At 48.3% G+C, this 22,020-nt stretch overlaps 1 protein-coding gene across 1 annotated transcript in view; it reads right to left on the bottom strand.

The window, feature by feature from the left end:
• TGM4 (transglutaminase 4) overlaps window positions 1-22,020 on the bottom strand; it is a 30,980-nt gene that overhangs the window by 3,970 nt on the left and 4,990 nt on the right. The window contains exons 4-13 of the mRNA XM_045385283.3: window positions 20,891-21,020; window positions 17,659-17,777; window positions 14,535-14,642; window positions 9,675-9,849; window positions 9,442-9,580; window positions 7,406-7,509; window positions 4,206-4,457; window positions 1,052-1,330; window positions 293-462; window positions 14-150 (exon numbers count right to left, since the gene is read on the bottom strand). Of these exons, the coding sequence (XP_045241218.2) occupies window positions 14-150; window positions 293-462; window positions 1,052-1,330; window positions 4,206-4,457; window positions 7,406-7,509; window positions 9,442-9,580; window positions 9,675-9,849; window positions 14,535-14,642; window positions 17,659-17,777; window positions 20,891-21,020 (1,613 nt within the window). The remainder of the gene's footprint in view (window positions 1-13; window positions 151-292; window positions 463-1,051; window positions 1,331-4,205; window positions 4,458-7,405; window positions 7,510-9,441; window positions 9,581-9,674; window positions 9,850-14,534; window positions 14,643-17,658; window positions 17,778-20,890; window positions 21,021-22,020) is intronic.

Below are 22,020 nucleotides of genomic sequence, written 5' to 3'. Positions count from 1 at the left end.
CAGGCAGACTCACCCATGTTCAGAGGTCTGTAGTGAGGAGATGCCCAGGCTTTCCAAAGAGAACTTAACGTCAGTCAAAGGGATGGCCAGAGTATTCCTGAAGATACAATTGCAGACAAGTAGCTGGCCAACTCTGCCTGTGTTAGGCAACTGTAGTAGCGTGGGGAGGAGAGATGGGGAGAGAAGATATGCATGAGCCAACCAAGGACCCTCAGGGTTCTTAAGGACCCCGTCACATTCCATGGCCAACTTCCAGGCAGGAGGAGCCCTTTATGGCCTGCAGGAATCTCACCTCTACAGAGAACTCAGGGTACTGGAAAGACACGAATACTTCAGAGGCCATGATTTCTTTAGACTCCACAATTTCCGCAATGATGAAACCTCTGATAACTGGCTCATCATCTAATATAGCCAGGCTGTTGATGTAGGTCTTGGAGTCCAAGGTCAGAGTCACTTCTGATACTGCCAAAGAGTCAGGGTGGAGGGGAGAGGTCATTCATCATAGGCCCCATGAGTTTTCCTCATCAAGCACAGAATTAGATTAACTTTGTATGAATTGAACTGGATAACCTGGGACATGTCCCATACTCTCTTTAGAAAACAAGACGTTGGGCTCAAGATGGAATAATAATTGGCCAATTTCTCCAAGCTTCCATCCTGAGTGCATGACAGACATTACCCATTGTCATCAGGACATCCCACTTGTTCCCAACACTGTGCCCTGGGCACTCATGATCATTGATTTGATTGGGCATCTGAGATTAAAATTTCTGCCACCACAGAAGACTTCTCATGACACTTTCAGCACCCCTAATTTATAGCTCTACGATAGACCCCGGCTCCTAGTCCAGTGGTCTATTGGCCCACTTTTCCTCTGTGCCTGGCTTTCTTGTGACTACCAAGGGGTAGGTTTTCAATAAATGTTTGTTTGTGTTAACTCACACACAAAAATTTGTTAACGTATGGAAGTTGTCCACAGAGGAGAAGAGGGATTTCAGATTGTGGGGACCCTGAGCTCACTTGAGGCCTCTCCTCCCCCTGGTTCTGGTACCTTGACCTTGGATCTGCGAGGTCTTATTGAGGTCACACAGTTTTGCCACCTTCTTGCCGGTGTACAACTGTAGTTCAAAGGAGCCCGAGATGTTGACATTCTGTAGGGCAGCAGTCTTCCTTTTGAGAATCACGGTGAAATTAACAGGGTTTCCCAGCAGCGCATCATCTGACTGTACCGACATGTGAAGAAAGTTCTCTTTTACAGGTCGTCTGTGCTCCCTCTCAGAACTGAGAAGGAGGAAGGCATGATCCATGACCTGCCTCTCCTCAGGGGAGCCTGAAAGAGACACAAAGACAGCTTCCTTTGGGTGCTCCTTCAAGGGCCAAATGTCCCAACCACCCCTGTGGCAGAAGGAGCCCATCTGCATGGCCAGGACTCCAGAGACATTCCTGAGCTATAGATTCACAGAGAGAAGCATTCAAATCCCCATTCCTAAGCAATAGCACATTTTGACATAGCACTTTTTTCAGCACATGGCAGAAAAAAGACCTCCAAAAATCTGCTTTTCCATAAAAGCAATGAGAACATTGGCAAAAATTATCAAATCAATTTTTTCAGAACTCTTGACATTAACTAAAGGCTTATAATAATCTAAGGAGCATTTATTCAAGTAAAACAGCACAATCTCAGTAAGAATAGTTTTGTGGCATTCTGATTCCCATCTCCCCTTCTCTCCAGCTCCACAGTAGACTCAAAAACCAACAGCACCAAATCACAGTGAAAACCAGCAGCCTAGCCACCTCCGGAGGGGACAGAATGGTTTTGGAGTTCCCTAAAAGCTCCACTACCAGAGAATTGTTGTTAATTCACCTAAGGGCGATTCCCTGGAAACCCTCATTCACAGAGTTTGTCTTCATTGACCTGACTCAGAGCTCCCTCGTTACCAACAGCCTTTTCCCTGGAGCATTTGTTAAGACAAACAACCAACCTACAGCAATTGTTTACAATTGCAGTTTCCTAAGGCAACAAGGAAAAGAAGGGAGTTGAGGGGAAAAGAAGCCGACCAAAAATCTTAAAAGGAAAAGCTGAGGAACAAAATGTCCATAGGGGCTTTGGAAAGCTCAGACAGAATCCTGGAAATCTAGACCGTCTGAGAAAGATCTGATAAGGCTCTAAGCTCTCACCTCTAGCTGACCTTGAGGCTCTGCCCAAGCAAGAAGTGAAGGCAGAATTATAAATTGCCTGCCAGAGCAATGAAATGTACCCCAACTTGTACACAGAGCCCCTTGCCAAAGGCTAGGAGTCTTAATGATTCAAGGAATTTAAAGCAATATCCATCCAATCATTAGCTGACCATTCAGCAAACTGAGCAGAGAATTCAGTGGTCATGGACAAGAAAGATTACAGACTTTCTGGAATTACATCACAGAAGTCATTAAACAAATAGCAACAACAAAAGCAACCCTGGGACGGGGGACAGGATCTGATTTCTAGAGTTGCCATATTATGTTTTTTAAAATGTCCAATTTTTAACCAAAAATTACAAAACATACAAAGTATAGGCCATATATGGCGGTGCGGGGGTTGGAGGGGAGGAACATGGAAACAGTCAATAAAAACTGTCCCTAAGGAAGCCCTGACATTGAACCTACTAGACAAAGACTTTAAATTAGTTATTTTAAATATATTCAAAGAACTAAAAAAAGGCGTGAGAACAAATGGCTTGCCAAATACAGAATATCGAGAGAGATTAAAATTATTTTTTAAAAAGAACCAAATATAAATTCTGGAGTTGAAAAGTACAATAATAGCAGATTAGAGCTTGCAGGAAAATCAGCAAACTTGAAGACAGGTCATAAGATTATCTAGTCTGAGAGACAGAAAGGAAAAACAATGAGGAAAAGAGAATAGAGCCTCAGAGACCTGAGGGACACCATCAAGTGTAGCAGTTGACAGATACCACTGGTCTCCCTCTCTATCATATCCCTCCCTCTCTGAACTTCTGTCACCCTGCCAAAAAAAAAAAACAAAAACAAAAAAAACTCCTGACCTAATTGCTTTTAATCAAGTTTGCTCATTTTCAACACAACCCTGAGGATAAGATTTTATCTCAGATATAGCAGCTGTAAGACAGGAATTTCTGAGCTTGGTTACAAAGCTCTCCATCCACATCCACTCTGAACACAAAGAGACATCAAAGTGGAGATCTCCAGTTTGTCCTGAGCTGCCTTGGTAGCCATCACTTGCCCCATTTATATGGAAGAAATATTTATTGCAGGCCTACCTTGTGCAAGGTTTTATGCAAGCTCACAATCAACCCAGGGGTCCAAACTGACCTGCTTGTAACTGTACTGCAATGGAGGGTGGGAAAAGCCCCAGTTGCATGGGTACCATCTGCCATCCCATAGCACAGCAAATTACCCCCTCATCTATGAGTCCTTATGATTTCCTGCCTTCCTCTTAATCACATCCCATCTTCAGTTTGCCCCTGTCTGGACTCTTGCACCCTTTGAGGATGCTGTATAGAGTTGTCTTCCTTTCCTTACCACGTGGTACAGGAACCACAGCCAATGGGCCACAGGGGAAATACAAATCTGTAAGATTGAGGCACATCAAGAACAGAGGCAGCGTATTGGCCTGTGGATAGTAGAGATTGCAAAGGAGACAGTTCAGGTGGGGAAAGCATAAGCAGAGGTTTGGCCAGGGGTGAAAGTAGCCAGCCTTTTCAGGGAACAGCAGGCAGCATGGCTAGGGGATGAACTTGAGCTCAGGAAGGGAGCCAGAGGCCAGCTCTGCAGGGGCCAGAAAGCCAGGCTGAGAAGATGTCTAATCTCCTGGGCACTGGAGAGCACGGACAGTCTTAGCAAGGTGAATGAGCTGGTCAAACAATGCAAAGGCCTCAATTAGGATTTGTGTTTTTTTGTTGTTTGTTTGAGACAGGGTCTTGTTCTGTCACCCAGGCTGGAGTGCAGTGGCATGGTCATAGCTCACTGCAACCTCAACCTCCCTGGCTCAAGCAGTCCTCCCACCTTAGCCTCCTGAGTAGCTGGGACCAAAGGCACATGCCACCATACCCGGCTAATTTTTTTTTTTTTTTTTTGGTAGGGACAGGGTTTCACCATGTTGCCCAGGCCCACCCCCAATCTTGAGTATTTTCATGGTCTGAGTGACTCAGGGGCTGAGTTAGAAGGAGCCCTGTGATGCTGGCCACCTTCTGGATACTTGTACTCGTAGGTGATATCTCTCCGCCTGTCTTGGCCCACTGCCTTGGTGCTGATGTTTTTCCCGATGCTTGTGGTCTCCATTGAAATTATGTGTAACTCCTCCTGCCCATTCACCATCTTCACCAACCAGATGAGCCTGTCACCATTCACTTCTGAGAAGACGAATCTGGTGTCATAGACAATAAAGATGTCACCTTTGCGGATGGCGGTCAGTGGCGATGGCCCACAGCAGAAGACACCTGAGGGGAAGCCAGAGGTGGTCACTCTCAGTAAGATTCCCCAGCCCACCCAACCTGGACCCAGTGGCAGCAATGATTCCCAAACTCAAACAGGACTGGCAAGCAAACTTTGCCCAAGAAGCATCTGGGTGCTCATTTCCTAGGCTGTCCTAACTATTCTGAAAAGAGGGGCATATCTCAGCTTTGACTTGAAGAGTATCAGAAATCCTCCGTCCCAGTAATAGGAAGTCACACTGCCTATTAAACTCATCCCAGCACATCAGTCCCCAGTAGAGCACAGAGATACACAATCTGGGTCTGATTCCTGGCATCATGCCTTGGAGCTATGTGATCTTGTGCAAGTCATTTCAGCTCTCTGTGGCTCCATTTCCTAGAAAACTAAGAATAAAAACTGCACTTACTTCCTAAGGCTATTGCAAAGATTAAATTAAATAATCCAGGCAAAGTACTTAGCCCTGTGCCTAAAACAAATGCAAGCTGTTGCTTATGGATCTGGGCTAATAAGAAAATTTCCATTCTAAGAGCTGTCTTTTTATTTATTTATTTTTTTAAGAGCTGTCTTTTTATTTCTAGCATGGGGATAGAGAGTTCCCCTTTTAGTCATTGACAACTTAGTGAGAATTAGTCTCTTGGTTGATAGTTCCTCAGTAGTAGCTTTGGTTTTTACACACCCTTGTATTCTGGGCATTGGGTTTCTGCTTCTGTTATTTTATTTAATCCTCAACACACAGGCTCCTCCCCCTTGCCTCTTTAAGGCAGCCAAACCTGTGAAGTCAGTGTATTGGAGGACTAGGACTCAGGATAACTGGTCTCCTAATCTAATACTGGTTCTTCTCCTAAGTTGTTGACTAACCTTGGGCATCCCCACCCTCCCTCTCTGGCCTTATCTATAAAGTGAGCAGGTTAGGTGGGCTTTTAAGGCCTCTTTTCTGGCCAGGGAACAGGGCTTCCTCTGCCTCTCAGGCAGATAGTGGCACTGGGGTACTCACTGCCTGGTTGCCATGGCTACTGTCCCACCTCAGCAAATGCTACTTAGACTCCCTGGACGGAAAGAGCCCTCAACATTGCCCTGCTGAGAATCTTCCTGCAGAGTATAGGGGGATATGGGCATATCACCTGCTCCTCCCACCTCTGGGGGCCACCTCCCACCACCCTCACCCCCTATTATAAGGGCAATGCCTTTTCTTTGGAGAAACATGGAGGCTGTTTTCACTTTTAACAGCACTTTTTGCCTCAGGGCCATGTGGGCTCACACTGCAGCTGGAGGAATCAGGAGTCCCACACTGAGGGGTGTGAGGCCTGCAAAGTATGTTTAAATTTTAACCTGAATGCCTTTGGGGATCTGCATGCTCATGTCTCTAGGTCCCCATCTTCCCAAGTAGACAGCCCTGTTCACTCTGTGGCTCTGTGGGCAGATGAATTTGCTATCCTTGGGATGAGGTTCACAGCCAAACTATGACTTATTCCTAGAAGAACCTTGAGAGACATCTACTTCAGGGGCTGCAGGAGTGAGGCAGAGGTGTCAGGGAGGGGCTGGCTGGTCCCTGAGCACACTTCAGCTGGAGCAGTTCTACTTTACATTACGAGGTGGCACACAAAGTTTCCTTCTGAGCAGTCGGACTGCTTTTTTCCAAAAAAAAAAAAAGTTTGAGGCTGGCTGAGGTGGTTCACACCTGTAATCCCAGCACTTTGGGAGGCTGAAGCAGGCAGATCACCTGAAGTCAGGAGGTTGAGACAAGCCTGGCCAACATGGTGAAACCCCATCTCTACTAAAAATACAAAAAATTAGTCAGGCATGGCGGCAGGTACCTGTAATCCCAGCTACTCAGGAGGCTGCGGCAGGAGGATCACTTGAACCAAGGAGGCAGAGGTTGCAGTGAGCCAAGATTGCACCATTGCACTCCAGCCTGGGCAACAAGAGTGAAACTCCGTCTCTAAATAAATAAATAAGTAAAGGCCAGGCACGGTGGCTCACACCTGTAATCCCAACACTTTGGGAGGCCAAGGCAGGTGGATCACCTGAGGTCAGGAGATCGAGACCAGCCTGACCAATATGGTAAAGCCTGTCTCTACTAAAAATTAAAAAATTAGCCAGGCATGGTGGCGTGCACCTGTAATCCCAGCTACTCAGGAAACTGGGACAAGAAAATTGCTTAAATCTGGGAGGCAGAGGTTGCAGTGAACCGAGATTGCACCACTGCACTCCAGCCTGGGCAACAGAGTGAGATTCTGTCTCCAAATAAATAAATGAATAATTTTAAAAAATTTGAGAACTATTGAGCTAATCTATTTTCCCTTTACTGGGCTGACTTTGTCTTTAGTACTAGGACTCACAATTTAAAATAAAGATAACTTGATTCCACAGATTTTCCAAGTGACCTCAGACCAAACCCGTGCCTGTTTCCCCAGCTGTACAAAGACACCCTCCCTCCCCTGGCAAGGTCCTTCCAGCTATAAGGGGCCACTGTCTTACCCAGGAGTTGGTAACCCATAACCAATTGAGATAAGCATCCCCATTATGTCTGACTTGGGCTGAATCCGGGTCCAGCCTCGTGGATCTGTGTGACCTCAGGCAACTCACTTCACCTCCCTGAGCCTCAGTTTCTTCATTTGTAAAATGAGGATAGTAACAACCTACTTTGAAAGGTTAGTTGTGAGTAAAATGGATCATGTTGGTACTGAGCATGGCACGCAGTAGGGAACCCTTAAATGCTACCATCTCATTGCTCTTAACAGTATTGTCATTGGCATTACTTCATAAAAATAGCCAGCAAACTGAAGCCCCTGCTCAGTGGGAATAGCAGGAAGGACTGAGCATGCTTTTTGTGTTGGGAAATTTGTATTAAAACTTTCCCCACCTGCTTGGCTGCGTACCCAAGACCCACAGAACCCAGGGCCATGTAAGGAGAGCATCACGGATGCCCAGCGCCTTCCTGCCACCCACTCACCCTGGCTGCGCTCCTGCGGCGTTGCATCCACAGCCTGCCAGCCGTCATAGCCCTTGGGCAGATCCGGTCGCTTCATCCAGGCATCCGTCCACACGTGGAAATTCCTGCCACAAATTGGGAACGGGCCCCACCCCAGACCACCCACAAACCTAGTTAGAGATAAACACGCCAAAATTGCCAGAGACATCTTCATCACCAGGGAACCACTGAAGTTGTTCTCAGGGGTTTGGGAACCTTTGTCAACACTGGCAAGGAAGGGGCCACCGCTGAGTCCCACCTGCCTCTCAGAAAGCCTCCCAGGGCACAGAGCTGTGTGCAGTGGGCAGGGCTGGAGGAACCTCATGAGACCCTCACCGTGCCTATGGATCTCAAAGAACCTGGGAGTCTTCACCATTAGAGGTGGTGAACTCAAGGCAGAACTAAATCTTATCTGTCTTGACATCTGCAGTGTTTGAAACATAACAGATACCTAATAAACTTTTCCTGAACGAATGGGTGAAATGCACTAGGCTGTGCAGTCACAGCCTAGTAAAAGATTACAACTGTTATTTCATTCATTCAATGAATGTATTCAATTTGCTGGGATTCTGATTTGGTGGATCAGCAACTTTGTAACTGGCCAGTCTCTGAATTCTCATATTAAATCTTGCTATTTTTAAGTTGGTGCTCTTGGTTTTCTAGCTAGAAAATTAACAGTCGTTTCTCACTATCTACAGGGGATTGGTTCCAGGACCCCTGAGTATACCCAAATCCATACACACTCAAGTCCTGCAGTTGGCCCTGTGGAACGTGTATATAGGAAAAGTCAGATCTCAGTATAGGCAGGTTTCACATCCCACAAATACACCTGTACTCAGTTGAAAAAATCTGCCTATGAGTGAACCTGCACAGTTCAAACCCATGCTGTTCAAGGGTCAACTGTATATCATCTACAAATAATACTGGTTAGTGCCTCCTTTCCAAAAGTTCCAAGTCTTCCTGTTTTTTCTTGTCTTGGTACATGAACTAGAACATCTCAGCAGTATTTAAATAAAATCTGTAAGGCTCCAACTTCAACTGAAATGCCTCGGGAATTTGTAATCATGCCCTGACCTTCCCACCCCGTCTACTCCCTCTGCAACTTCTCATTCTCCCTTTTCTATCTTGTGGTCACTTTTAGCTTGCAAGGGGCCCATGTGCTCTGGATCAGAGAACAAAGGACATAAGCTTCATGCTGGCCAGTGGGTACCGGTTACGTCAAAAGTTCTCAAACAGTGGTATATATCAGATCTCCTGGGCCAAGTGCTAACATGAACTTCAGATTCCTGGCCCTTCCCCTGTAGAGGCAAAAGCTCCAGTACAGGAATCTGCATTTGTTGTTGTTGTTGTTGGGAGGGAGTCTAGCTCTGTCACCAGGCTGGAGTGCAATGGCGCGATCTCGGCTCACTGCAACCTCTACCTCCCAGGTTCAAGTGATTCTCCTGCCTTAGCCTACCAAGTAGTTGGGATTACAGGCACGCACCACCAGGCCCAGATAATTTTTGTATTTTTAGTACAGATGGGGTTTCACCATATTGGCCAGGATGGTCTCGATCTCCTGACCTCGTGATCCACCCACTTCGGCCTCCCAAAGTGCTGGGATTACAGGCATGCGCCACCGTGCCCGGCCAGGAATCTGCATTTTAAAACAATCACCCCCAGGTGATTCCAGCACAGATTGTCCAAGGCCAAATGTTGAAAAATATTGAATTTCAGGAGCAGTGAGCATTGGCCTACAACTTGAATCAGTCTCTGAGGGAGGTTGAAGGGGTCCCACAGCTCAGCAGAATCTCTGGGCTGGGAGGTCCTGGAGACTGGGCTTGGGCTAGAAATCTCCTGGGATGCCAGGCATGGTGGCTTGCACTTGGAATCACAGCTACCTGGGAGGCTAAGGCAGGAGGACTGCTTGACACCAGTTCAAGACCAGAAGGGGCAACCTAGCAAGAGACCCTGTTTCTAAAAAGAAAAAAAGGAAGTTCCTGGGAGGAGACAGGGCAGGTTGAGAAGGAGGAACCTACCAGACAGAGTCGCGGCTCATATTGGTGATTTTCTCGCCATTCTCATTCACATAGGTGTCCACCGTGAGGTTCTTTTCAGTGTCATGAGCTGAATCAAAGGCTGTCACGCTGCGTGCTGGGATGCCCAGCGCTCTCAGCACTGAAATGATCCAAGGTGCGGTGGTTGGCAACTGTGGGGGCTGGGAGTCCCTCCCATGGTACCTCTCCTCTCAGCCCCTGCATCTCCCACTTACCTGTAGTCAGGATCCCAGCGAATACCCAGCACTGGCCGAAACGCACAGCCTGCTTCGTGCTGTAGTACTGCTGCAGGATTGGGGCGCTGCCTGTCCACTTGTATGGGGCTGTGCCATCTTGGTAGTCCCCAGTCCAGTTCCCAACGAGCACGCCTTGGCCTTTCTCAAAGTTTATCTGCCACACACATAGGGGTGGGGTCAGTGTCCACTCCTCAGAAGAACACGGTGCTGCCAGCCCAGCTTGGCCACCCAGCCCCCAAAGTGGACACCTCACAATGTCTCAGAGCACTTGGAGGACACGGGCTATCCAGAACAGGCAGGGTACCAAGAAGGGCCAAGGAGCATGTCAGTTGTGTGAGTGACCAGGGAGGATGCTCACTGCTCTGTGCCTCAGTTTCCTCCCTTGTAAAATGATGATCATTACGACACCTACATTTAGGTTGGTTTTGTTTGTGTTTTGAGAGAGGATCTTGCTCTGTAGCCCAGGCTGGAGTACAGTGGTGTGAGCTCGGCTCACTGCAGCCTCAACTTCCTGGGCTCAGGTGATCCTCCTGCCTCAGCCACCCAGGTAACTGGGACTACAGGCGCACGCCACCACACTTGGCTAATTTTTGTAGTTTTTCGTAGAGACGGGGTTTCACCATTTTGGCCAGGTTGGTCTCAAACTCCTGAGCTCAAGCAATCCAACTGTCTCAGCCTCCCAAAGTGCTGGGATTACAGGCGTGAGTCACTATGCCCAGTCCCTTTAGGTTGTTTTGAGGATGACCTGAGTTAAGTCTGTGCCTGTTTTGGCATCTTCCATTTTTAAATTGTCAGTGGCCTGCACCTCTCTGAACCCCTGAGGAGCCCTGGCTGGACGATCCTTTCCACCTTATTAAAACCAGAGAGAGGACAAAGCTTGTGAGTTCACCTTTGAAAGCACTTAACAGAATCTCTAAAGAAGGTTGTAGAGGCAGGTGCAGAGGAGCCCTCCGAAAACATGAAAAGTGACACAGTCACAAATCTTTGATCTGGTGGTGGCCTGACTTTGACCACATCCACCCATCCCCTCCTGGCCTGCACACTAACATCCTTTGCAAACCCCGTTATGCCTTGTGAAAAGCACAATTACAGCGCCTCATGTTTCCCAGCATGTTAAAGATGTCCATTTGTTAAACTAAAACCCTTATAGTATGCCACAATTTCTGAATCCTGTTTGGGGGTTTGTTCAGTTTTAATTTACAAGAAGTTTCTGGCCGGGCGCAGTGGCTCAAGCCTGTAATCCCAGCACTTTGGGAGGCCGAGACGGGCGGATCACGAGGTCAGGAGATCGAGACCATCCTGGCTAAAACGGTGAAACCCCGTCTCTACTAAAAATTACAAAAAAAAAAAAAAACTAGCCGGGCGAGGTGGCGGGCGCCTGTAGTCCCAGCTACTCGGGAGGCTGAGGCGGGAGAATGGCGTGAACCCGGGAGGCGGAGCTTGCAGTGAGCTGAGATCCGGCCACTGCACTCCATCCTGGGCGACAGAGCGAGACTCCGTCTCAAAAAAAAAAAAAAAAAAAAAATTTACAAGAAGTCTCAAACAACGGTGTGGCCTGGGCCTCTCATGACCTCTCAGGTCCTGTGGCTGGACAAGCCTCTTCATTCATCAAAATCAGAGAGAGAGCAGAGGCCACCCCCAGACTCCAGAGTGGTCAGACGGAATGAAAACAGATGAAAGAGAGACAGGCAAGGGTCCTAGGCAAAGCAGGAAACACACCTCCTATCTTAACTGTCACCCAGCCACTGATCTGGTCCAGCTTCTGTGTCCTCCTGCGAAATTGAGTGGCCCCAGCCTGTCAGCGCCTGCTAGACCCAAGCCGTCTATAGAGCAATGTAAGGGAGGGAGGAGATAGGGAAAGAAGGGGAGTGACGCTGAGCCCAAAGGACATCAGTACTTTCAAAACTCCTGATGCATGAAGCTCTACCCCCTGCGGAACAAAGCACATTCCTATGCCCAGGTGTGGTAGGCAGTCACCGAGATGGCCCCCAGTAATCCCCTTTCCTAGACCCAGCGACTCACTTCTGACCAACAGAATGCAGCAAAAGTGATGGCTGTCACTTCTGAAATGAGGTGACAAAGGCTGTGTCTTCCAGCCTGGGCGCCCCCCTCTTACTTGCTCACTCTGATGGAAGCTGGCTGCCGTGCTGTGAGCTGCCCTGAGCTGAGGCTGCTCACAGCCAGGTGAGTGAGCCTGGAAGTAGGTCCTCCCCCAGAGATCTTGAGCCAGAACATTCAGCTAAACCACATCTGGATTCCTGACCCACAGACATGGGAGATAATGGATGTTTGTTGTTTCAGCCACAGTGTCTTGGGGTAACTTGTTACTTAGCAATGGATAATGAATGCACTCACTGCCCTGCCGAGGTTCCCTGCCTGGTGTGGGAGTCGTCTTTTAGGCGGCCCTGCCAGAAGCTCTGCCTGCTAGTCAGAAATTCACAGATCCGGGAGGCCCATGGATAGCCACGAACTTCTAGGAGTTAAGGGGCAACCTTTATAGGGAACCTGGAATGGGGAGGGTCTCTGAAGCGGGCTGGGGTTCTCAGACTCCTGAGCATGGAAGCTAATCTGCAGTAACCTAATTTTGGAAGTGACTCCTGGAATACCTTGGAGTTCTGAATTGCCCATGCTTGCCTCCCAGCCTGAGGAGGTGGCTGGGAGGGCATTAGGAAGGAGCACTGCACCAGGAGTCAGCAGAACTGGCTCAACCACCACTTCACTGTGCAGTCTTTGGCCAACTGCCCCTTCTCCCCTGGCTGGTTTCCTCATCATTGAAACAAGCAGTGGCTTAGCCCATTGCTTCCCAAACCCCAACACTCGTAAGAATGACCTGGGAATAGGCTACTCATGGGCCCAAAGTGTGTCAGACCTTGGGCTGGGCACTGTTGTGTGTTATTGAGACCCCATAATCACCCAAAAGATGAGATAACAGAAGCCCAGAGAGGTTTAGAATCTTGTCCAGAGTCACAGAGCTTGAAAGGAGAAGCAGCCAGGTATGTGCAAGTCCACCTGCACCACTGAGAACTAGAGCCCCTCATGGCAAGTTCTGCCTGCTAATGACTTGGTCTCCTTTACTTGTTCTCTCTCAGTGTCCAGCCTGGCCACCTGCTGGCCCCTGGGCTAGAGAATGAACATACCAGCATGGGGGTGAGGGGGGAAGAGCAGGCATGGTGGACTCCTGTGCCCAAGAGGGTCAGTGTGAGGGCCCCCGGTAATCCTACCAGCCCCTAGGGTGCAGGGGAACAGGAGCCCTAGCATTTATGAGGCAAACCACGTGCAACAGGCACAGGCTCACAGTCATTCTGCAAGGAGGGCATTTCAAGGGCCCCTACTTAAGATCCGTCTGTCACAGCAGTTCAGCTCACAGACTCTCCTGGAGATGAACATATATCTGCCTGCCTCCCACAGATGGCAAGAGCAGCCATTTGACTGAACTCAGTGGACCTTTGGAGAGAGGTCCTCATTGGTATTGGGAGATCCGTGGGAGTTCCAAGGTCTGTGATCAAAACTATTTGCATAATAATCCCAAGGTAATATTTGCCTTCTTCACTCTCATTCTCTCCTAAGTGTACAAAGGATGAAAAATTGTGGTTTCAGATTCCACATTGCAACAAACTTTAAGAAACTGCCACTTATGGAGCTTCAGGAATATTCCTGCCCCGGCCCCGCTTTTTTTTTTTTTTTTTTTTTGAGATGGAGTCTTGCTCTGTCACCCAGGCTGGAGTACAGTGGCATGGTCTTGGCTCACTGCAACCTCTGCCTCCCGGGTTTAAGTGAGTCTCCTGCCTCAGCCTCCCCAGTAGCTGGGACTACAGGTGTGTGCCACCACACTGGGCTAACTTTTTGTATTTTTAGTAGAGAAGGGGTTTCATCGTGTTAGCCAGGATAGTCTTGATCTCCTGACCTCATGATCTGCCTGCCTTGGCCTCCCAAAGTGCTGGGATTACAGGCATAAGCCACCACGCCCAGCTGGCCTCTGCCTTTTTAAATCTACATATCTGTGTGAGGCCAGATGTTCATATATTCCAACTGAAACAACGAACGCAGAAGCAGATACGAAATCCCAGCTGACTCCTAGCAAGCCAGACATTAAAGAGATTTGCAAAAATGGAAAACAATGCCACTCTTCTCACTACATATTTTATGCTTTGAAAAACATAGGTTTTTAAAAGTAAAAATACATTATTAATGTTAACTTGTAATGGAATTATTCTTTTAGAATAAATAGTTTTAAACTTTTCAGTTTTAATTTCTAATACAGTAAATATTGGTAAATATAAACCATATAAACACAACTTATTTGGGGTCCTCAATAATTTTTAAATGTGCAAAGGGGTCTTGAGACCAAAATATTTGAGAACTGCTACTCTGAACAAACTGACTTCCAAGAGGCCAGGCGGAATAGAGTGACCAACCATCCTGCTCGCCCAAGGCTGAGAGGTTTCCTGGAACACAGTATTCTCAGTGCTAAAGCCAGAAAAGTCCCAAGTGAACTGGACCAGTTTGCTCACCCAACTGGAGCCCAGCTTGCAGGTAGAAAGAGAACCTTCTGTATTATCATTTTGCAGATGGGGAAACTGAGGCTCAGACAGGTGAAGCCATTTACACCTAAGATCGGCCCATAAGTGGCAGGGCTGGGGTTCAGACTCAGATCTGACTTGAAAACCTGCACTCAGAACAGATTTCAGCAATGTCTATTTCTTAATAGTTTTGAACAGTTGACTGGCCATAGCACTGTGGTGTACTTCAAAGAGCTTCCAGTCTAGCCCGGGAAAAACAGAAAACGGCTGAGCAATCGGCAAGTACAGGACAGCATCAGCCCAGGCTTTCCACACCTACCATAGCAGACATGGCCCTGCACACCAGCACAGGATCCCTCCTATCTGTGGGCTTGAGCGAGCTCTCAGTCAGCAGGGAAATGCAGCAGTCCAGGACATTTTTCTCAAACTATTTCAGGAAATGAAGAAAGAGGCAGTTAAGACTTTGCCCTGCGTCAGAAACTTAACACATACCACCTAATTTGCATGTCACAGCCACCCTGTAGCGTAACCCATCTCCCCTGCCTACAGTCTCATAAAAAAGTCCACCACAGCATTGAAAACTAGAAACCATTTAAATGTCCTGCCACAGGGCAATAGTTAAGTAAGTTTATAGAGCTATAGCATGCAGCCACTAAAAGGAAGTACAAGTTTTTAATACCATGGGGAAATTCCTTTGTAATCAAGTTAAATAAACGAAACAGGCTGGGCATGGTGGCTCACGCCTGTAATCCCAACACTTTGGGAGGCTGATGCAGGTGGATCACCTGAGGTCGGGAGCTCAAGACCAGCCTGACCAACATGGAGAAACTCTGTCTCTACTAAAAATACAAAATTAGCCGGGCATGGGGGTGCGTGCCTGTAATCCCAGTTACTCGGGAAGCTGAGGCAGGAGAATTGCTTGAACCCATGAGGCGGAAGTTGCGGTGAGCCAAGATAGCGCCATTGCACTCCAGCCTGGGCAACAAGAGCAAAACTCTGTCTCAAAAAAATAATAATAATAAAAATAAATAAATAATGAAACAGGCTACGAAGTTGTGCACAAATAGCATTACAACTATGTAAGCCTTAGTAATAGATAAAAGAATAAAATACACTAAAACGTTAAGTCGTTATCACTGAGGGAGGAAGTTATGAATAATTTTATTTTCTTTCCACATTTCTGTATTTCCTAAGTCTTTTGTGATAAGCACATTACTTTTGAAATTCTATTTACTGTAAGCCACTTTATCAAGATATCATTTATATCCCATAAAATCTGCTATCTAAACTGGATGATTCAATAGCTGTGATTATCTGTAAATATCTGTATATTTACAGAGTTGAAGTACATATGTTACTTTTGTAACCTGAGGGGAAAAACTACCAAAATAAAAGGAATGGACCATAATGTTTATGTTCCAGAAGGAGTCTGGGGGAGTTTTGTGGTTACAATTCTTTGAGGTTCTTTCTATTTTTATTTAATTTTTTATTTTTTTGAGAGAGGGTCTTGCTCTGTTGCCCACGCTACAGGACAGTGGCACAATCACCGCTCACTGAAGACTTAGCCTTCTGGACTCAAGTGATCCACCCACCTCCCTCTCCAACTGCAGTCCCCCTCCCCGCAGCTCTGCCTGGGACTACAGGCATGCAGCACCATGCCCAGCTAATTTGTTTATTTTTTGTAGAGACCAGGTATCCCTGTGTTGCCCATGCTGGCCTAGAACTCCTGGCCTCAAGCCAGCCTCCCACCTTGGCCTCCCAAAGTGCTGAGATTACAGATGCGAGCCTCCATACCCAGTCACTCTTTGGGCTTCTTAAAATCACCCCTTGATTTTCTATTTTTCTTTTTTGTTTGCTTGTTTGAGATGGAGTCTCACTCTGTCACCCAAGCTGGAGTGCAATGGTGTGATCTCGGCTCTCTGCAACCTCCATCTCCTGGGTTCAAGTGATTCTCCTGCCTCAGCCTCTCAAGTAGCTGGGATTACAGGTACATGCCACGACGCCAGGCTAATTTTTTGTATTTTTAGCAGAGACGGGGTTTCACCATGTTAACCAGGATGGTCTCGATCTCCGGACCTCGTGATCTGCCTGCTTCGGCCTCCCAACGTGCAGGGATTGTAGGTGTGAGCCACCACGCCCCGCCCACCCCTTGATTTTCTAAGAGGGGAAACCCCCTAGGATTCAGGTGATTCCTTCTTCCCTATCCCTCCTGTGGTTCATTTGACTGTTTCCTTGCCAGCTACTCCCTCCCATTTCATTTCCCTCTGGTCCTCATGTGTAAGGATAGGATGCTGAGGGCCTTATAGGAATGAGTGAGGGTGGAGAGGGCACGCAGGGCGCACCTTGCACAGAGCACACAGCATGAGCCTCGCCAGCTCAGAGTCCCTCCTCCCTTGTCCCTGCTTCCGCCCTGTCCTAGGTGTCCAGACCCCGGGGAAGAGGAGAAATTCAGGCAGCTGTGAAATGCCTGGCATTTCCCAGGAGCTTGTTGTTGCCAAATCTGAGGGGAGGGGAGGTGGGAAGCATCTGGTGTCTGACGTCCTCACACCCCAGCTTCTCCTGCCTCATGGCTGCACGAAGGCATTGGCCCTCCACTCAGCAGAGGCCTCCACACAAGTCTCTGAAAAACTCTCCCTCGCGTTTAAAAGCTCTTTGTCAACACCAACATTCTAATTGTAACAGGGCTTCCTTGTAACAGTGCTTGGTTCTTCGGTAAATACACTGGGAGGCAGGGGATGGGAGAGAGCCATGGGGGGTGGGAGAGAGCCTTGTGGCATGGGAGAGAGCCATGGGGGGTGGGAGAGAGCCTTGTGGCATGGGAGAGAGCCATGGGGGGTGGGAGAGAGCCGTGTGGCATGGGAGAGAGCCATGAGGGGTGGGAGAGAGCCATGTGGCGGGGGTGGTGTGTGGGAGAGAGCCGTGGTGGGGGATGGGAGAGAGCCGTGGGGGTTGGGAGAGAGCCATGGGGGGTGGGAGAGAGCTATGTGGCGGGGGTGGTGTGTGGGAGAGAGCCGTGGCGGGGTGGGAGAGAGCCGTGGGGGGTGGGAGAGAGCCATGGGGGGTGGGAGAGAGCTGTGGGGGTTGGGAGAGAGCCATGGGGGGTGGGAGAGAGCCATGTGGCGGGGGTGGTGTGTGGGAGAGAGCCGTGGGGGGTGGGAGAGAGCCGTGGGGGGTGGGAGAGAGCCGTGGGGGGTAGGAGAGAGCCTTGGGGTGGGTGAGAAAGGCCATGGGTGGTCCTCGTGGGAGGGTTTCTGCCCAGGACTCCACCCCATCTGTGCAGCCTAGGCAGGTCACCCCTCTCTGGCCAAGTTTCACCCGTATGAGGCTGGCGTTTGACCTGAGGTTCACAACCCTTTCTCCAGAACCTTTACTGGCTACTACCCAACCAAAAGGGTGGTCTAACAGATGGGGCCTGGTCCAGCCACAGGACGGCAAATCATTACCTGACCAAAGTTCCAGGGTTTGTATTTGATACTTCTGGCAGCCCCCACGTAATGGCAGCCTGTGTCGTTGAGGATGTACTCTTTGCGCTCGTCCTCGTCAGGCATGAAAACCGTGTCCTCTGAAGCAAGACCACACATCCACAGAGGTTACAGTCTGCCCTGGGACAGGGGCAGGCTTGCCACTGGGGACTGTCTGTGCTGAGGGAGCTTTAAGGTCTTTGTGAGGAGCTTGGAACACCCAATGTTGGGGGGAGGGAGGTGAGCAGGAGGGAAAGTATCCAAAAGAACTTCCTGAGCCAGCTGTAGGGGGTTTCCCCTGGGAAAATCTGGAGCAATTTAAGCATGAGTTAAGAAAAGGATGAATCATAAACCACTGAAAAGTAAGAGAGAGTCCATGAGTCCATACAGATGGTAGAGAGAGAGAGGTAGATGGGGGTGAAGGGAGGGCTCTGCCTACAGCAAATGCCAGGGGCTAGCAGGTAAACATGGTAGAGAGCTGGCCTTGGAAAATCACTGTGCAACCATCACAGAGAAGAATGGTTGAAGCAAGAACCATCAGTGGATGCTAAATCTAGGGGTGGAGAATTTTGATAAGGATCAGGATGTTTGGACGGTCTTTAATGTGTCCACATTACAAAGAAAAAGATAGTAATTATATAGCAGAAAAACTGGACAACACCTTGACCAAATGATCACATTTAACATTCCCAATGAGGGGCACGCAGACATTGTGTGCCTCCAGATATGATTTTCCAAGAAGGACATATCGTTTACATAATATCCAGCAAGGACTGCGTAACCTGAATCTAAAGATGATGAATCATCAGACCCAAATGACGAATGATCTGTTAAAAAGGGGGACTTCTAGTCCTCAAAAATATGTCAAAAAGACAAAGACTAAGAAATTGTTCCAGATTAAAGGAGGTAAAGAAACGTAACTGTATGTAAAATGTGACTCTAGACTGGATCTTGTACTGGAGAGAAAACAATGTTATAAAGAACATGATAAAATCAAGTGACTGGCTGGGCACGGTGCCTCATGCCTATAATCCCAGCATTTTGGGAGGCCAAGGTGGGTGGATCACCTGAGGTCAGGAGTTTGAGACCAGCCTGGCCAACATGGCAAAACCCCGTCTTTACTAAAAATACAAAAATTAGCTGGGTGTAGTGGCGCGTGCCTGTAATCCCAGCTACTTGGGAGGCTGAGGCAGGAGAATTGCTTGAACCCAGGAGGCAGAGGCTACAGTGAGCCAAGATCGTGCCATTGCACTCCAGCCTGGGCGACGAGAGCGAAATTCCATCTCAAAAAAAAAAAAAATTTTTTTTTAAAGTGACCAAACTGTTATATAGATAGTAGATGAAAGTGTTATGCTAATGCTTATTTTTTTAAATAATTTATTTATTTATTTGAGACAGAGTCTTGCTCTGTCTCCCAGGCTGGAGTGCAATGGCGCGATCTCGGCTCACTATAACCTCCACCTCCTGGGTTCAAGTGATTCTCCTGCCTCAGCCTCCCAAGCAGCAGGGATTACAGGCACGCACCACCATGCCCAGCTAATTTTTTGTGTTTTTAGTAGAAACAGGGTTTCACCATGTTAGCCAGGATGGTCTTGATCTCCTGACCCTGTGATCCGCCCACCTTGGCCTCCCAAAGTGCTGGGATTACAGGCGTGAGCCACCGCGCCCGGCCTTTTTTTTTTTTTTCCTTTTATGAGAGAGAGTCTCGCTCTGTCGCCCAGGCTGGAGTGCAGTGGCACAATCTCGGCTCACTGCAAGTTCTGCCTCCCGGGTTCATGCCATTCTCCTGCCTCAGCCTCCTGAGTAGCTGAGAATACAGGTGCCTGCCACCACGCCCAGCTAATTTTTCTTTGTATTTGTAGTAGAGATGGGGTTTCACCGTGTTTGCCAGGATGGTCTCAATCTCCCGACCTTTTTTTTTTTTTGAGACGGAGTCTCGCTCTGTCGCCCAGCCCAGGCTGGAGTGCAGTGGCGCGATCTCGGCTCACTGCAAGCTCCGCCTCCCGGGTTCACGCCATTCTCCTGCCTCAGCCTCCCGAGTAGCTGGGACTACAGGCACCCACAACCGCGCCCGGCTAATTTTTTTGTAATTTTTAGTAGAGACGGGGTTTCACCGTGGTCTCGATCTCCTGACCTTGTGATCCGCCCGCCTCGGCCTCCCAAAGTGCTGGGATTACAGGCGTGAGCCACCACGCCCGGCCTATGTCCCGACCTTGTGATCTGCCCACCTCGCCTCCCAAAGTGCTGAGATTACAGGCATGAGCCACCATGCCTGGCTGCTAACACTTAATTTACTGAAGTTGATAACTGTACTGTGGTTATATGAGAGAACAGCCCTGTTCTTATGGAATACACATCAAAGGGTTTAGGGGTTGTAAAAAACCAACTTATATGTAACTTACTCTCAAATGGTTCAAAAATAAAAAGCATGTGTGTGTGTAGAGGAGGGAGGGAGGGAAAATGATTAAGCAAATGGAGAAAAATATTAACAACAGGTGAGCCTGGATAAAGGGTATAGGTTGTTCATTACATCATTTTTGCCACTTTTCTGTGAGATCAAAATCATTTCCAAATACAAAGGTTAAAAAAAGAGCTCCTTGGCTTCTAGCATGGGCGCCTGATGGCTTTTGATTTCAAAAAGGCCCCAGGAGGGAGGGCAGGTATGGAAAGGGCTGACATAGAATGTGCCACATTTGAGGCTACAAGATGTCCAGCACCCTCTGGAGAGAAGCCAGTGCTGGCAATGGCAGAAGTAGCCTCGAGTGCCATTTACATAAAGGCTCCAGTGTAGCCACAGGAAAAAATGAGCTGGGTACATGTGGGAGTGGAAAGAAGAGAACAGAACTAAGGGAGCAGAAGGGAGGAGCCAACCACAGTTCAGGTCCTGACCTGTAGTTGGCAAGAAAGAAGTCCTTGGTGGCCCCTCCCCACCCCCACCAAGGCAGCCTCTGTACAGTGGTGAAGGCAGAAGCCAGCTGGGGCAGGGCAAGGCATTGGGGAGAAGTGGAAACGGGGAATAAGGACCTCCATTCTAAGGGGCCTGGTCACAAAGAAAACGCGCCAATGGTGTCCGCAATCTGTTCCTGGGTCACATCCCTTTAATTAGTTTACAAGTACCTTGAGAGCAAACAAAAGCTCATAGACTATGCATTGCACATAGCAGGTTTTGCCAGGGGCACCTGCCACGCCCCAGCAGACCTGAGATTCACAGTACCTTTACACCATGGGTTGCAGAGAAGGTATAGGATGTTTTCTTCAGACTTAAGGATGTGTTTTCCAGTTTTCACATGTAGTTGGTACTTGCCCAGGATGGCATTGGGGGTGCTGGTGACAGCCACTGTGACCTGAGCAAACCACAAGATAAGGTGGACATCTCCCCCTCTGGCCAGATCCCAAATCCTACAAATGCTTCCCAGAAGAATCCATCAGTCCTAACAACTCATCCCATCTGGAACCAGCCCGGAGACAAGGAATGGTCAGGACCCTGGACAGCCAGGAGCGTCCCTGCAAGGGCAGGATGCATGAGAAAGAAAAGCAGCCTCATACAGCATGAAGTTTTGGCACGTCTTGCAAGAGCCCTAGACAGACTGGGCATTTTCACCTCCCTGAGATTCACTCCCTTCACCACTCCCTTCACCACAGCCTGGAGGTGATACTATCTCCAGGTTGTTGGGAAGATGCTGTGGATAAAACACACTTAAGGTGCTGACATGGTTGGCTCTGTGTCTCCACTCGAATCTCGTCTTGAATTGTAATCCCCATAATTCCCACATGTTGAGTGAGGGACCTGGTGGGAGGGGAGGTGATTGAATCATGGGGGCAGTTTCCCCTCTGCTGTTCTCGTGATAGTCAGTGAGTTCTCATGAGATCCGATGGTTTTATAAGGCAGTTTCCCCTGCTCTTTCTCACTCTCTCTCACCTGCTACCACGTAAAATGTGCCTGCTTCCCCTTCTGCCATGATTGTAAATTTCCTGAGGACTCCCCAGCCATGTGGAACTGTGAATCAATTAAACTTCTTTCCTTTATAAATTACCCAGTCTCGAGTATTCTTTAGAGTAGTAGAGTAGGACAAGAATGGACTAATACATGTGCCTAGCCCAGTGCCTGGAACTCCGGGGAAAGGTTAAATGTCAACTGTCTTTTGCAGCAAAAAAAACCCAAAAAAACACATTTCTCTTGGAATACAGGCAGCCAGAGTCCTAGAGGGCCATTGGTCCAAGGGCGTCCAGGCCTCTATCCAGTCTTTTAGGATAAATAATAGCTGGAGAGATAATTAGGATACATCAATATTGCTGTAGCCACAATGGTACCAAGAATAATAATTCTCATCCTTGTCACAAAAC

This window comes from Macaca fascicularis, chromosome 2 (assembly GCF_037993035.2).
Source record: "Macaca fascicularis isolate 582-1 chromosome 2, T2T-MFA8v1.1".
NCBI classification, from domain to species: Eukaryota; Metazoa; Chordata; class Mammalia; order Primates; family Cercopithecidae; genus Macaca; species Macaca fascicularis.
Note: the sequence above shows the minus strand (reverse complement) of the source record. Positions and strands in the feature narration are given on the sequence as shown.